At 41.4% G+C, this 15,683-nt stretch overlaps 2 protein-coding genes across 10 annotated transcripts in view; one reads left to right on the top strand and one right to left on the bottom strand.

Moving 5' to 3' along the window:
* Positions 1 to 514: 514 nt before the first annotated feature.
* fbxo30b (F-box protein 30b) lies at positions 515 to 4,974 on the bottom strand. Of its 3 annotated transcripts, none has more exons than XM_034076442.1 (3): positions 4,834 to 4,974; positions 1,660 to 3,776; positions 515 to 1,253 (listed from the first exon to the last, which is right to left on the bottom strand). In XM_034076442.1, the coding sequence occupies exons 2-3, from the start codon at positions 3,730 to 3,732 to the stop codon at positions 1,059 to 1,061; spliced, it is 2,268 nt and encodes a 755-aa protein (XP_033932333.1). In that variant the 5' UTR covers positions 3,733 to 3,776; positions 4,834 to 4,974; the 3' UTR covers positions 515 to 1,058. The 3 variants fall into 3 exon arrangements, with proteins under 3 accessions (XP_033932333.1, XP_033932332.1, XP_033932335.1); XM_034076441.1 differs by having other exon boundaries at positions 1,660 to 3,781; XM_034076444.2 differs by lacking the exon at positions 4,834 to 4,974 and adding an exon at positions 4,598 to 4,826 and having other exon boundaries at positions 1,660 to 3,781.
* A 3,134-nt stretch (positions 4,975 to 8,108) lies between these two features.
* The window catches only part of grm1a (glutamate receptor, metabotropic 1a), a 31,154-nt gene continuing 23,579 nt past the window's right edge, over positions 8,109 to 15,683 (top strand). For 5 of the 7 annotated variants that reach the window (XR_011642593.1, XR_011642592.1, XM_071201873.1 and 2 more), the window contains exons 1-3: positions 8,109 to 8,370; positions 8,580 to 9,420; positions 11,962 to 12,211. Coding sequence is in view for 5 of the 7 variants with exons in the window: in XM_071201873.1 (XP_071057974.1) it covers positions 8,694 to 9,420; positions 11,962 to 12,211 (977 nt within the window). In the remaining 2 variants the exon portion in view is untranslated. The remainder of the gene's footprint in view (positions 8,371 to 8,579; positions 9,421 to 11,961; positions 12,212 to 15,683) is intronic. The other 2 variants (XM_034075815.2, XM_071201870.1) reach the window with 1 other exon arrangement.

The raw sequence follows: 15,683 nt of genomic DNA on the forward strand, positions 1-15,683 counted from the left end.
ACGGGTTAAGCTTTATTAAAATGTAATGTTCACATGTTTGATTCTTCATAATGTTCATAGTTTTTACCACATTTACACTGGTTTGAGGCTTTTTTCAGAATAATGGAAATATATTTTCAGAGACTCTGTGAGCCACGTAATAAGATGTGGCTGATAATACATGCAATTAACCAAAACTGTCTATGTTTGGGATGATAATATGTCTTTATGTAACTAGCTGAGATCAGGTATTTCACCATTCAGTGTTGAAACTGGACGGCATGTCAGTTTGTAAGAAGAAATGTGGATATGTTCAATGCTATGTCTTAATCATATTAAATATTTCAGTTTGTTTTCAAATGGAAAATGGGATGTTCACATATAAAGCAAGACAATAACATTTTACATTTTCATTTTACAGAGAAGAAAATAATTTAAAAAGGTAGGTTAAGATATTTTCTTTTTACTAAGGTAGAACAACAAGGAAATTGTGTATTGAATAACTAAGGAGTGATTTGAAGAATTCCACAAATACTTAGGCTATAAAGACTTTATTAAATGGTAGTAAATCACATGTGTTGTCAGGCTGTCCTCACATTAATATCCATCTGTTTTGACTTACCGCTATCGGGATCAGAAAGACTGAACATTTATGGTCACATCAACAAAGAAAGGAAGTGCTGGCAAAGCTTCTGTAACACAGAGATAATGCAACATAACAATCTAATCTGCTTTCCCCCAATGGCTACTACTCAAAGGCAAACAGTTATACAGTATATCTTATAGAATCATATCAATCTATTGTGCATATTTGTCTTCAAAAATATATATATTTTCATCTAACCAGAATAAAGTGGAACTTTCAGCACAAATCCATGCTAACTCTTTTTTTCTCATCATAGGGACACCCACAAACACAGACCTTCATTGTGAAAAGTATGGTGTGATTTCTTTAAGGCTTCATCATAAGTGAATTACAGGTAGAGTTATTTCTTTTAATGACATAAAATCTATTATTGCAACATCCACATATTCCCACAGTGACTCCTGTGCAGAAGCAAGAGGCGAGCCGCGTCGAGTCAGGTGTTAATGTGACGCAGGACGCGGCGCAGCGACTGTCCATCTCGTGCAGTGCACATGGCAGGAAGGGGAACGGGCTCCGTCTTGTGCTCTGCTGTGTTGAAGTGACACTTCTTGAGATGGTTCGACATGCTGGGGAGATCATTGAAACCCCATGATGACACCGGGCTGAAGGCAGTGCTGAATCTCCACACCTGCATAAATAAATAAAAAAGGATTACTGAATGAAGAGGTCAATGCATACTAATCATTTTGTGAAGCTGTATTCCCTTCTTTTGTTACAGCATCCAAAATGCCACTATCTTATTCTATCTTACTGCTTACATTGATTTACAAAAATGTAAAATGTTATCCTAAACAAACATTATATGTTAGGGGCACCCTCCAGAAAAATCTATCTATTTCAAACTGATTTGAAGTAATTATTCTTTAGTCTATGTTGGCTATGTATAATATTGTAGCATTTACTGTAGAGCTCCATCAGCTATTTGAAATGTTTCCTTTTGTAAAAGCACTTTTCTCAGATTTCAGATACAGATTAAAAGAAATATTAAAAATAACTGACATACAGTAACTTTATAATACAGGTTTTCTACTCACTCTATTTTTGATTTGCCATGATACAGTGCCAGGGGTACCAGGGCAACGTCTTCGCTCCCACTGCAGCTCCACTATGCCTCTTATCTGGAGGAGGCTGGCACACACCTCCCTCATAGTCCGTGACACCAGAGACAGCTGGCACAGGCTGAAACTGTCCAGGAACCCAGCTATATGCCACAATATCTCAATGGGAAGCCCACTAAGTTGGTCCGACTGGAAATCAACAGGAAGTTGTGCCCCTGGGCAAGGCTGAACCCCAAAGGACCTGAGGTACCTGTCATGAACCACTTTGGCTCCCTGGGTGGATGGGTAAAACCTTCGCTGAGAGAATGTGCAGCCATAGTATGCCAGCGGGCAGCGGTGCTCCATCCAACCATTGAGACCAGCGTGAATGTCACCATGGACATTTATGAAATGGGAAGAAAACTGGTCCCTGCGCAATGACTGACCACAGACGAAAGGGAACATATGCTGGTAGCGAGGGTTAGGAGGGAGGTAGCGGTTATGTGGGACTGCCTCAACCTCCAGAGCTTCCAAGACAAGGCAGAGGCGGAGAGTGCGGAAAGGGCTGGGGTAGGAAAGCTGGGGGGCCGCATGGTCACAGGCAGATGCAGAAGCTATGTCCCCCACTCTAGTGTTGGTAACCAAGATGGCTGCAGGGAAAGTGAAAGTCTGTGTGCCAAAGTCAACACGGTAGCCATCAACATAGACTTTGTCAGAGATCCTTCGACACTCTCTGGACTCCTCTAAACAAAAGAACAGTGCTGCTGTGATCAGATCGATTTCTCCCAGACCCATGGGGTCTTCATCCTGCTCCAAATCTGAGGTATCTACTGCCTTGTCCTCCATTTTCGGTCGCAATCTATACAGTGACCTGTCTGGGAAGTAACCTTTCCGTCCATTAGGTAATGAACATTGGCCTTGGCCCCTAAAAAAATGGTAGTTGTGAAATGTACGATCATGCCCATGGTTTTCTAAAAGAGCTAGCCCCCTGTCTTCAAGCAACACATGACCAGCGCTCGGTGCCACTCCCTGTCGGACATGCACCGGAGATACCATCTGAGGGGTGACGGGCTCCTGAGAAACCCCAGCGTTCATGTCATCTTGAACCTCAACAGGAAAGGCCTCCATTGCTCCCGACAGTCGTCCATTTGCAGGTTTTAAAATCTTTGGATCTGTTCCATTGAGAGCCCCATTTCCTATCAAACAGCTAGAACAGACACTTTGCACCTCCATGTCTTTTTTATTTAAACCATCAGCGGCTACTGGTGTTTTGATTTCTAGTTCATTCTTAGGGTCTCCATTGTCGCTCAATGTACTCATCGGAGTAGCAGCTCCACTGTTCACACACTCTGTGCTGCTGTCAACAGAGTTGGCATTGCTAACAAAGTCCAAAGCAGCAGCTAAGCTTCTTGCTGTCTCCACTGTGGCCTCGTAGAGTTTACCGAAGTGCTCCTCATTCAAGCCATTAATTCCACTGGCAATTCTCTCCTTTGCCAAAACTGACGGGGGAGGTTGTGGCTGGTGTGAGGATGATGAGTGTGAAGCTGTATCAATAACGGTGGAGGCCTCAGGGGCGGATGTAGGCGAAGATGAGCCCGTTTCCCTGTGTTCCTTACTAACAGGGAGAAATGGCTCTCCTTCTGCAGTGGGTGACATGGCAATCACTTTGAGGGACTCGAGTAGTGTACGCTGGTCCTGAAGAGCAAGTGCCATGTCTAGCTGCTCCACCTCCTCCACTCCACGGCTCAGGCTTTCATAGGAAGTGTAGTCCAGGCAGCTAACGGGCCATCTGTTCCACTCCATGGTGCAGCACACCACTCCAGCTGGACACACATCGAGGTGAGCATACATTTGGTTACGCACCAGGTTGGCGGGACAGCCATAGTCTCTGTTTAGGCAGGGGACCCTCATCAGTGGGCACATAAGGTGGTGCTCATCAACTTTGCAGGAGTGAAATACTGCCCCACACACTAAAGGACAGGTCATAATATCACAAGAAATGTCTGGTTGAGTTCTGAAGTTGCATCTCTGATTGAAGCAGGACACACAGTGAACATGATCTTCCTCCATCTTCAGAGTCAAGGGGTGGAAGATTCTGAGTGTGAGAAAATCCACTGTCCTGCCAAATAAGCAAAAAGAGCAAATATTGTCAGTATATAAGAGATGGGATAAGACAAAAAAAAAACGGAGAGCATATTAATTTGGAACAAATAGGAAGAAACATAAAAAAGAAATCTTAAGGTTTTGTCCAATCAAAACATTTATAATTGATCTGATTGTGGACAGAGTGCTTGTGGGATTTCCTATCATTAGTATAAAAGGGCAAAGCTTGATGAGTTCTTGAAAACATAGTGTGAAAATAATTAATGATAAAGATAAGTATTACAGTGCAATTAATGCTGACTATCTCGAACAGACATAAAGGACGTTTATTGACCATTTATTTCATTACATCCAACATGGTTGCAATTGTATTTTGATAATTGTGCAGAGAGACTACTGACAAATGTAAACTTCTGCAACTGAGATGCACATCTAAGATGCTACTGCTGAAATAACACAGAAACTGTATTCTGTTTCCATAACCATTTTATCAGCAATATATTAAGGGAATTTATATTCTGTCACTTTTACGAATCAGTCATCGGTCAGTTTACGAATGCAGCTTGCATGGACATTGCCAAAATACATCATCTAACGTTAAGTAGTCACTGAGCCATAACACGCATACATTTTTGTCATAACTAAATCCTGAATTGTTGCGAAATTTAGCATGCAACCATTCTGTTTAGTTGTAAAGGTTAAATCAGGTTAACTTAACAAGTAGCAAAAACAGAGCGCATAATACAGATGGCAACCGAGGTAGCTTCCTACCAGGAAGACACAATAAGTCGATTGCAACTAGCTTCACAGTTAGACCTTTAAGTTTACTTACCACAATCAGCACTGTATTAAAGGAACCGACGATGACAAGATAAGCTTTATAAACAGTTAACAATAGTTTTGTATGCCACCGTACCTGTTGTCAACATTTATGTCGCTGTTAAACCAACTTGTTTTGAAAACAATGGCAAGCTAGCTATCCTAGCCGGCTAATGTGGGCTAACAACAGCTCGGAAGTTCACGACAAGCTAACAGCGAGCTAATGTTAGCATGCGAGTAGTTTCTCACCTTATCGTTGCGTTGGTAAAAAAAAATATTCTGAGATATGTATTCTTGTTATATATAAATACTACTAGCTGTTGCTGTAGTTGTCTCTTTTCAGAAAATGCTAATGACAGATATTAACTACAATCCTTGTCATCCAGCCCCTTTTTTTCCTGTTCAAAACTTTATTGACCAAGATGTTGAACCATTTACAGTATCATTAAAAGGCCTGATGGCTCATATCGACATTATAAAAGGTCGAGAAAAAAGGTAAGAGAGAAAAAATAACAAAATTGTGTTATATAGATATACACCGAACCACTTTGTAATAAAAAAAATACAATAATGTTAAATCAGATTTGTATTATATAGACAGACCGAACCGTCTAATACAAATACAATAATGTAAAATCTGGAAGGTATGAGTTGTCAATAAAACGTTGTGCATGTGTCAATAAATTAAACCTATCCACCAATAAAATCTAATAATTCAGCTAAACGTTACACTGAAATTATCCCCTGCTTCCTATAACAATTGTATCTTCACCAAACAGTTAAAACAAGTGCTTTTATAGTTATAGTTTATAGTTTTTTATAGTTATACAAATCTGAATTACATTTCTTTGAATTGTTAATATCGACTTGGTCTACTTAATCCTGTTTAAAAAATATTCAACAAACAGTGGATTAAATGTTTAATGATATACTTATTTATATAAATAAAACTCAAAAGTTGTATTAAATAAACTTGATTATTAAACGTCTTTCTTTCTTTATTGAAAAACAACCAACATGCAGTAACCAGTAACAACCAGAAGAGGGCAGTGTCCTCTTATTGTTGCTAAACGGCCTCCTGGCTGGTAGTGGTTGGACTTCTGCAGATAACTGAGGGACATGCCACTTTTGGAGGTCGGGGTCACCGACAAAGCAGCCCCCCTGAAGCTGGGAGGGCTGACTCATGGACACATCAGCAGGACAGTGCTTAGTAATACTGAACACACTTGTCATGAGGTGTTGAAACAAGTCCATGCAGTCAGTGGGACCGTCACCATAATTTAAAAATAAAATGAACACTGAATTCACAAAGATTTGTCATACAACTCTTTATACATTAAGCTAATAAGCAGTTGCCGACATACATTTGACAACAACTTTAGCTGTATTAGATTAAACCTGACTAAATGTGGATTTTGCATTATGACAGCATTTGCAGACTGTTTTTAATGTGATATTTGCATATTTGATTTCCCACAAGACAAATAATTGTGTTATTGACATTATTGTTTTACTGGTTCATATATAGTATGTTTGCTTCATTTAATAAATGGCCATTTTAAAGTTGCCAGGCAACTATAAAACAATCTGATACTTGAATCCTAATGTTAAGGCCAGCATTGAAAGTACGATAACAGACAACTAAAAGGTCTTTGACTGATCGATACTAGCCTGCACCAGCATTACGGCAAGCACTAGACTAAAATAGACTTCTACAAAATGTTGTTCCAAACATTCTCTCCTGAACAATACTAGCCAACATCATCAACAATTATATTACAGCTTGAGTCAACGCGCACTTGCGGTCAACCCACGCAGACAGCAGTCCTAGAATAAACCGAGTACCGCTGTCGCCCTTTGCCCTGAAGTGTGGCTGCAGTATCCAAGTAGTCTCTGCTTCCCAAACATGTCACTTTTATTCAGGTTCAATATCAGATGCGGCCTCCTGAAGCCACCGAGCACCAGCAGTGGCAGTGTCATTGCGACTCTTTTATACGTTTATTTGTGATTTATACCGCCTGGCATGAGTCACGAGTGAACTGCATGCCCCCCAGGAGTGAGTCGTGTCTTTGCCTGGACTCATCCAGTCTTCATCACTGATGGGCTGATTAGTTTCAGAACTTCAATTTACAACTGGTACAGTGGTGGTAAACTCCTGCACTTGGGCAAGCAATCAGTGATATAGCCCACCCAAAATATCTACTTAAAGTAATTTATTTTTCAATGAAATAGGTGTTTGTCTCATGTCTAAGTCTGTTTAGGCCCGCTTAAATGCCATCAATGACCTCCATTCAAACGCTACATGGCACAATGCAAACTGTAACTGACTGCTGTCCATGGTGCCGAAAACATCCATTGTGGAAGTCAGGTAAACTCAAATAGTGAACATATCATATATTTATTACGAGAGACAGGGGTGCATGTCGCCATGTCTGCGTGTTGTAAGTGTTTGACAGTTTAAAACCGTATGAACACCCAATACATACACTCAAGAGCTCAGCTGTCATATAATGAATTGGTGGCCAACGCCTGAGAGAGAGACCCGATATCTCTGTCTCAAAATACCACAATTATAGATACATTCAATTATTAATTTAAGCAGCTATTTATGATGGGACAGCATTAACGGGATACAATCATGCTGTATAGCAGTTATGCAGCTAACCGCATTTTTATAATAGTGCTGAAGAGATGACAGTACTGATGTTGAATATCTGTACCACGAACATTTCCAAACTTGCTTATAAAATACCATGCAAGAGGTAATCGTATTACTAGTAATGGCAATAATTCAGTATCCAACTATCTTGCATAGCACCGCAGTTGCTCCACTGATGTAATGTATTATACCTGGCAGCATAGTTCCAGGTTTTTGCAGTAATTTTACCTCTGATAAAACATTACCCGTCTTAATGCATGTCTTAATATGAATAATAATTAGACATGTTCTAATGCAAGACGTGCAAGCATTGGAAGCAAATACTAAAAGGCGATGGTTAACACGTTCAAGTTGAGAGAGAGAGAGAGACTGAGAGAGGGAGAGGGAGAGAGAGACAGGGAATCAAGTGATACAGCCGAGGACCACGCGCTACAGAAGACGGACGAAGGCATGTCTCCAGGATTCAGGTAAGTTTTGATGCAACAGACACTGAAAAAGCAGCTTAAACTAAGATGTAAATAGAAGAATGGAAAAAGATAAACAGATTATAGGTTCATCGAGGCATTTGGGAACATACTATTATCTTGAGATTCTCCCTGCTTTATTATCATTCGTTTATTATCATTATTATTGTAGTATTATCGTCATCAAGGAAGGCTGCTTTAGATTGCACGGTAGAAACGAATAATGTAAGGTGCGTTTGAAAATAAAAACAACCTTGGCTGTCTTTTATTCATTCTCATGTAGAATTGAAATAGGTGGTGGCTATGAAAACATGTAGTTTCTTGGCTTTATTTATATATTTATTGTATTTATTTATAGACACTAGCTGAGTCAAATCGGGAGGGATGTCTGTGAGGATGACGAACCTGGGCAACAGTCCCAAAGACGTCCTTGTAATGTGTTTGGAAAGCGCGCTGTCCACGGTTCTGAAATCTGTCTGCATGATTTTTCTCAATGGACAGCGAGCACAGCACCCTCAGCCTCTCCCGGTGCAAAGTGTAAATAATCGATTGTTTGAGACACTGTAAAGTACCTCGCTGCTCCTCACAGAGCTAACCACCTGCACAGTTGGTCATTTCCCAGTGGACTGCATTCCTGTTCAGCCAATAATGCTCGCTGATCAGGTGGGTGTGAATTAAATCCCTTGCTCAAAGGCACCTCGATGTGAGCTGATGGGAGAGGCATGACGACTATTGTCAGCTGTAGGAATGTAAATCAGGGCGTAGATGGAAAGGAGCATGCGTGCTTAGTCAACTCTTCCCACAGTCTAACACATCTGGCCTGGTTTTCTCCAAGCTTACATTACACAGCAGTGTGTCTTCTCTCTCTGCAGGTGCGCGTGGATATGCCCCGGGTGTCGTGCTCACAAGTCATGGTCTCTTGGATAAACGTGGATGTATTGTCAGACAGCAGATAGTATGCCTGCACAGTTGGCACGGATCACGCGATGTGGCACAATATGGCACGCGTAAAGATGGGTCTCCTCGCTCTTCTGTTTCTCCCCACGTTTTTCTTCCGCGCCTTCGTGGTCTCCCACAGCAGCATCTATGAGCGGGCGGCGGTCCCCCGTGCGGTTGTCCGATCCGTGGCTCGTATGGATGGAGACGTGATAATCGGCGCGCTCTTTTCCGTCCACCACCAGCCGTCTGCGGAGAAAGTAGCTGAGCGGAAGTGCGGGGACGTCCGCGAGCAGTATGGCATCCAAAGGGTGGAGGCCATGTTCCACACGTTGGACCGGATCAACGCGGACCCACACCTCCTCCCAAACATCAGCCTGGGCTGCGAGATCCGCGACTCCTGCTGGCACTCCTCTGTGGCCCTGGAGCAGAGCATCGAGTTCATCCGTGACTCCCTCATCTCTATCCGGGATGACAAGGACGGGTCAAAATGGTGCATTGACGGCACCCCGTCCCACCAGCCTCCACCCACCAAGAAGCCCATCGCTGGAGTGATTGGACCCGGATCCAGCTCTGTGGCCATTCAGGTGCAGAACCTCCTGCAGCTCTTTAACATCCCGCAGATCGCATACTCTGCCACCAGCATCGATTTGAGCGACAAGACCCTGTTCAAGTACTTCCTGAGGGTCGTGCCCTCGGACACTCTGCAGGCCCGGGCCATGCTGGACATTGTCAAGCGATACAACTGGACCTATGTGTCTGCAGTGCACACTGAGGGTGAGACTCATATCACTGACCTCTCTTACAGTCAAATCACTATTGTTGTTGTTCTTGTAGAAATGTAACCTAGCCTACCATCTCTTCAATGTGCTCAACTATTAGCATTTAGCGTTTTAGAGAGAAACCTACATTTGTTTTAATATGTCATGCTATCATTTGGAAAATATTCAGGATACTTATACATTGCCCCCAACATACGTTTTACTTGAGAGATAATTATATGTACACTTTCTCCATGTCTCTGTCTCAGTCAGTCTTATCAGAGCAGGTAGTTGCAGCCACACAGACATGTGCCTCCCTGCGTATATCTTCATCATGTTTATGTTGTCTGGAGATGAGGTTTGATGTGTGGACATTGCTTCAAGCATCTTCCCACGCATCTAATGCACCATCATGCAGCTTTGTTTGCATCTATTCTTTAACATGTAAGTACAGTATAGTGTATGTTTAGTACAATGATGGTCTCATCTTTTATCTTTCAATACAATCTTTCAAGGTATCCTCCAACTCTTACTCCTTGGATTTTTTCACATGCTTTGGCATGCTGGAGGTTTTTGACTGTAATTTGTACTTGCGGCAAGTTTTAAAATCAAAGAACATGATTGAACCTTTTGAGCATTAACAATTCAGGTGTCCCTTTAGAAATGTTAAATTAATTTGATGGTTAAGTCAGGAGGGTGAGGCAGGGATGAAAATGACAGGAATGTTTCAAATGTTACCAGATTTATGGAAATTAAAATAAATGTCTTATCTCAACACGAACCCTTGCGATAATAGCTTTTCATACTATAATGGGCGAGGTTCACAACTGGTTGGGTAGACAGAGTAATTACTGTGAAGTGAATTATGTCCATAGCTTTTTTCCCAGTCAGTAGTTTGCACCAAAAGCACAACTGCAGGATCCCCCCTGGGGAGCTCACTGGGGGTGAAGAACATATTTGGAAAGTCCCAATATAGTCATCTGATGGTGAGGGGCTTTGACACAGGTTGCTGTCAGATAGATGAAGAGAGGTCGCTGTAGTACCTGACCACATAACTAGGTGGCGTCAGCTGTCTGACCTTCAACATGCACCCAGCAACAGGATTTGCTCAAATGTGAGGGATAAAAGTCAAATCATTTCCAAAAATGTTGCAAAAGAACAAATGTGTAAGCTAGAGTTGAAATTGTGTTTTTGTTCTTTTAATTGCACACACTGTAAATACAAATCCTTACACTTTAGCTTCAATTTCCTAAGAGAAAACAGAGGAATTTGGAGCAACTTAGTTTCTAACTGAGACTTCACATTCTAATTTGTTTGATGCAGACCTTACTCTGACTCTGAGTCATATGTAAACCCACTTGTTTGTTTAGCTCCATCTCTGAAATAGTGGTCACGACTGGCTTAAGCTCAAGTTTTCTCCTTCCACCACTGCAGACAACTTACAAATGCAGCGCGTTCCCTTAGCAACAGCTAGGGCTGTGAAATTGTATAAATTGCTTTTCCTGATTATCATCAGTCTGGTGGGAATTCAAAAAGCAGGTTTTTAGTAGTCATTGTCAAATGGGCTGTCAACTAATGCACACACACCTACCTGTCTCACAGCCTAGATGGAAAAAGTTAAATAATTGGATACCATTATTCCCATTTACCAGTCACAAAATGAAATGAGGCAAAATATCCTCAAAGTACTATTGGAAAACCAACACAGGCGCCCGTTGTGGGCCATAGTAAATGCATTACTGTGACGCCTATTTCATCTATCGTTTTTACTGCTCCATAAAGAGCCATGCCACAAACAGATGGAGTATTCAGTCTACATCACCCGTATTAAGGGACACGGCATGGACGCCCCAAGGAACCTGTACTCTCAATAAGGCAATTGCATTTCAAATGTGTTCAGAATTCTGTGGATAGAGGTACTTATTTACTTTTTGACAACACACACACAGAGAGAGAGGGAGAGAGAGACATGTTCAAGTATGCACAAGTGATTGGATTGTCTGTTTAATCCAGCTCTCATGCTAAAGAGCTGTGGGCTTTATCAACAATCCAGATCGTGACATAGTAGTCAAGCACTGCAGTCCGCATGGAAATAGAAGATTTGTACTAAAACAGCTTTGCAGGGCTCTTGATTGTGATGCTGTGCAGTTAAAACAAGGATAGCCATCTTCACCCCTTTTGGCTTTGATTGCAATCAGGAGCCAGGAAACTCTCCGACACTCATTACGAGAGGATCTGAATTTGACGCAATAAAAGCAACTGCTGGGGGGTCGGGGGAGAGGGGTGGTTGTTTTAATGTCACTGTTTCTGTAACAGTGAAGTAATTAGAAAGTTGAAAGCATTTAGTTATGAAGGCATGTTATGGTTGACACTAAAACATTTTTTTTTCAATTACAATGAGGCAACTTGTCAGTGCCATAACCAGTGTATTCACACCATATTCACAAGGTGGATACGATGAAAATACATTTGACAAGGAAGATCAAGATAAGGACAGAATGGTGTCCGTCTGAATCCTCCCTGTTTAGTAACGATCCATTTTCTTCCTCACCAATAGGAAACTATGGGGAGAGTGGCATGGAGGCCTTCAAGGAGCTGGCCTCTCTGGAAGGCTTGTGCATTGCCCACTCGGACAAGATCTACAGTAACGCGGGGGAGAAGCACTTTGATCGCCTTTTGAGGAAACTACGGGAACGTCTGCCCAAAGCTCGTGTGGTGGTGTGCTTCTGTGAGGGCATGACTGTCCGAGGTCTCCTGATGGCCATGAGGAGGCTGGGGGTGTCCGGGGAGTTCCTCCTCCTCGGCAGGTATGGATGTGTTGTTTTCTCTCGTACCTTTTGATTCACAGTTGACAGCATCTCTGCGGATGGCAAGAAATCGGTTAACAGGCTGGAAGGCTGCGAGATGCTGTGTTGTCTTCCTGATGTGCATGTCACCAAGGCAACGGAGACGTATTAGATCACATTCCTATAGCACTGAATAGAAATGTTCTCCAGCGATGAATAATTGGTATTTCTGTCACAGACACAAAACTAGAGAGGGAAACAATGCGTCTAGTTTATTCTCTACATGTTGTGTGGTCTCTCTTTGGCTTTTTAAAGGCAATGCCAGTGATTAAAGCATAAGAGAGCAAAACAGCTACTCATGCACGTGAGGACATCAAGAATCAACCGAATTGTCAAACTCTTTTTTTTTATGATGATGAAACCTCCTCTTTGGATATTCACTCAATATTTTTCTTTCCATTTCACCTCTTTCTTAATTTTCTTTTTGACAGTGTTGAGTGACAGTGGCTGTAGCTGCAATCTGAGTCATTTCAAAAGGGCAAACAGAGCCTTCTCACACACTTATACAGCGGCACATTACACTATTAAATAGTACTCAAGGCCATTCACACTTGTGAGTAAAATTCAACAACTTTGATGCTCCTTTCAGTTCATTCATGCGAAACCTCTCCCCCATCATTTCAGAGAGGGGCGAGGTTTTTTGGCATTGGTCTGTTGTAGGGCACTTGTCAGCTGCTTGTCACAAGAGGACTACATTAATAAGACAGCTAAGGATGACTGAGACTTGTAGCCGAGCTAAGCAGTATTTGTTGGAGATAAGCACTGCATGAGTGCAGCTCAGGATTCCAGCCATCATCTTCAAACAGGAGAAATATACTGAATAGTAGCTTCTGTCATATGTTCCCTCAGATTTTGGCGCATAGTAGTCGATTGTTTTGTACCTCTACATTTCTTCATAAAAGCAAAAGGTAATTTAGTCATGAAGTCAATTTAGTCAATTTAGTTTGGGTGTGGCCCTTTTTGAAATTTACAATTTTCAGAATATATTGACCATGCCTAATCTTAAAATATTTTAAGATTTTTAGATTACAATATTAAGATGTATTTACCATTGATGTTTAAATAAGATTGAACTGTACATACTCACTGTAGTACTAAATGTGTAATAATTTGCACAAAAAGACAAATGGGCTGTTTTTCACTCATGCTAATTTATTTACCCGATTTTTACTATTTTTTTCTTACAAGGCTTCAGGCTGAGAGCCACAGGCAGTATAAAGATGTCACATTGAAATATGGTTTAACGCTGTATTGGTTTTGGTCTTTTCATGGGATCTGTTGACAGTAGGAAAACTGCAGACAACCTCAAAATGGCCTGGTTGAATACAGCATCTAATAGATGTCAATTAGTACACCTTGTATGTACTTGTATGAACTTACACACATAGGATTATCCAGTCGAAGGAACACTCCTCTATTGGCAGGCGCTGAAGGATTTGTTTCTTTTCATTGCCATTATCCTTGAGGAGGAAGCCTTTCCTATTTCCTGTAATAAATCCCAGTGGTAGAAATAAAGAGAAGAAAAGTGTGTCTCTTACCAGCCTCTGTTTATGTTGTATGTGTTATATTCAATGCACACATGCATATTTAAGATCTTGGCAGGGGAAACCACTCTTTCTTTCCAGTTGGAGAACATGCCTTTTAAATTATCCATTATAATGACACTCTAGGGTTACATTCATTTACATATCTCTCCTTTAGCTTTTATCCTCCATAGGAGACAGTAAAGTGGGTCTTTTTTTAGCTTTTGTGGAAGTCTCCATGGGCGTAAGAAATGCTTCTGGGTCAGGGAGAGAGGAAAGAAAGATGAGAGGTAAAAGAAAGAGAGGGAAAGAGAGAAGGAGATAGACAGAGTGTGTAAAAATGACAGAGAGGAAGTCTGGGCCAACACAGATGCTAAGCCATGTGTGTGTTTCCCGGCATGTAGTGATCAACTGAATGAAGCTGTCAGACGCATATTATCTCATCAAAGGGGTTTTCTTTTCTTAATTCATGCTTTCACCTCTAAATAAGCCTCTTTTATGAAGTGTGTGTGTGTGTGGGTGTGTGTGTGTGTACACAGAGAGCTACAGAGAGTTGTAGGGATGTAAGATTCACAAAGACAAACAAAGAGTGAATGAAACAAAGTGACACACAGGCCACTCTGTTGTTCTTTCATTGAACATCTTCTTTTTTTTTCACACTCTCTTGTATTACTGCAAATGTATTTTAAATATATCTAATATGCATCAAGGCACCACTTGACCATGTGTTTGTTTAAGGGGTCACTTATAGGGATGAACCAGTAGCCAAAACATGGCTATAATCCTGCCAGAGGAAGCATAATGAGACAGGCCCCATCATAGGTCCAAGTATCTCCTTAATCAGACTGGCACTGTTGGAGTCCTGCCTTTTAAAGCTTTGTTTTCTATGTATATATTCTATTACCGCATCCCCATCAGGCCAATCAGATTAATAATTAAAATGTCAAATCATCAAAACAAAAGGCATCACCCCTCATCACAATTAACATACAGAGTTAACAATACTACATTGAGGATATTGTTGTCTGTATCATTGCACTGCCTTAGGGTGGTCAGTATAATTTGTAAGCCAGCAGATTTCATAAACATCAGTGAGACGGTGAGACAGTTATTGGTTTATACGTCTCCTTGACCTTTTACATCTCAGCATGTTATAGCACTATGCACAAACAAACTACTACTACAATTGCCTTGCCTTGCCTAAACCGCTTGAGAAATGGCTTAAGTTACAAGACATAATAAATATTTGGGAAAATCCAAGAGCAGGCAATGTTGTGGATCTCATATGTGGAGATGATCATAAAGCTCCACAGAGGCACAATACAGTCTACCTAAACTTCAAATAGACATGCCGAGTTCTGGACGTGAGGGCTTTTGTTTCAGCTGCTCGGCTAACCTGCTCTTCAGACGAGGGCCAGGTGTGGCAGTGTGCTCGACCCACTTTATCCCCGACCTGCAGACTCTACTCTGCATCACTTCAACACTTTACATCCACTCTGCTCGGCTATTGTCAGTCAACAGGGCTCTCGTCTTTCTCTCTCTGTGATGTCCATCATGATTTTGCCTATCAGCTGCCTCCAATAATCTACAACATGTATCCCCTGGCACACAAATAGAGACACCCGACATAGGTGATCCACTTCATTCCAATCAAGAAGACATGATGTCCGTCGTTTTGTTTTGTTAAAGGACATTACATTAAGTAGATTGTATTAGATGAGTCACATATCCATAATAAAGCGAGAAGCACAGAAAATCCATTTCTAAAGCCTCACTAAAACTGAATCGTTTTTGCACTTGCACTGGAAGTGATTAGGAGAGTCTATCAGTTCTACAATAGGTTGGATGATGATAGATAGGAGCAGATTTTAGATTATTAGCCACCATGAGAGAAGTAGAAAATATATGTA

This window comes from Pseudochaenichthys georgianus, chromosome 24 (assembly GCF_902827115.2).
Source record: "Pseudochaenichthys georgianus chromosome 24, fPseGeo1.2, whole genome shotgun sequence".
NCBI classification, from domain to species: domain Eukaryota; kingdom Metazoa; phylum Chordata; class Actinopteri; order Perciformes; family Channichthyidae; genus Pseudochaenichthys; species Pseudochaenichthys georgianus.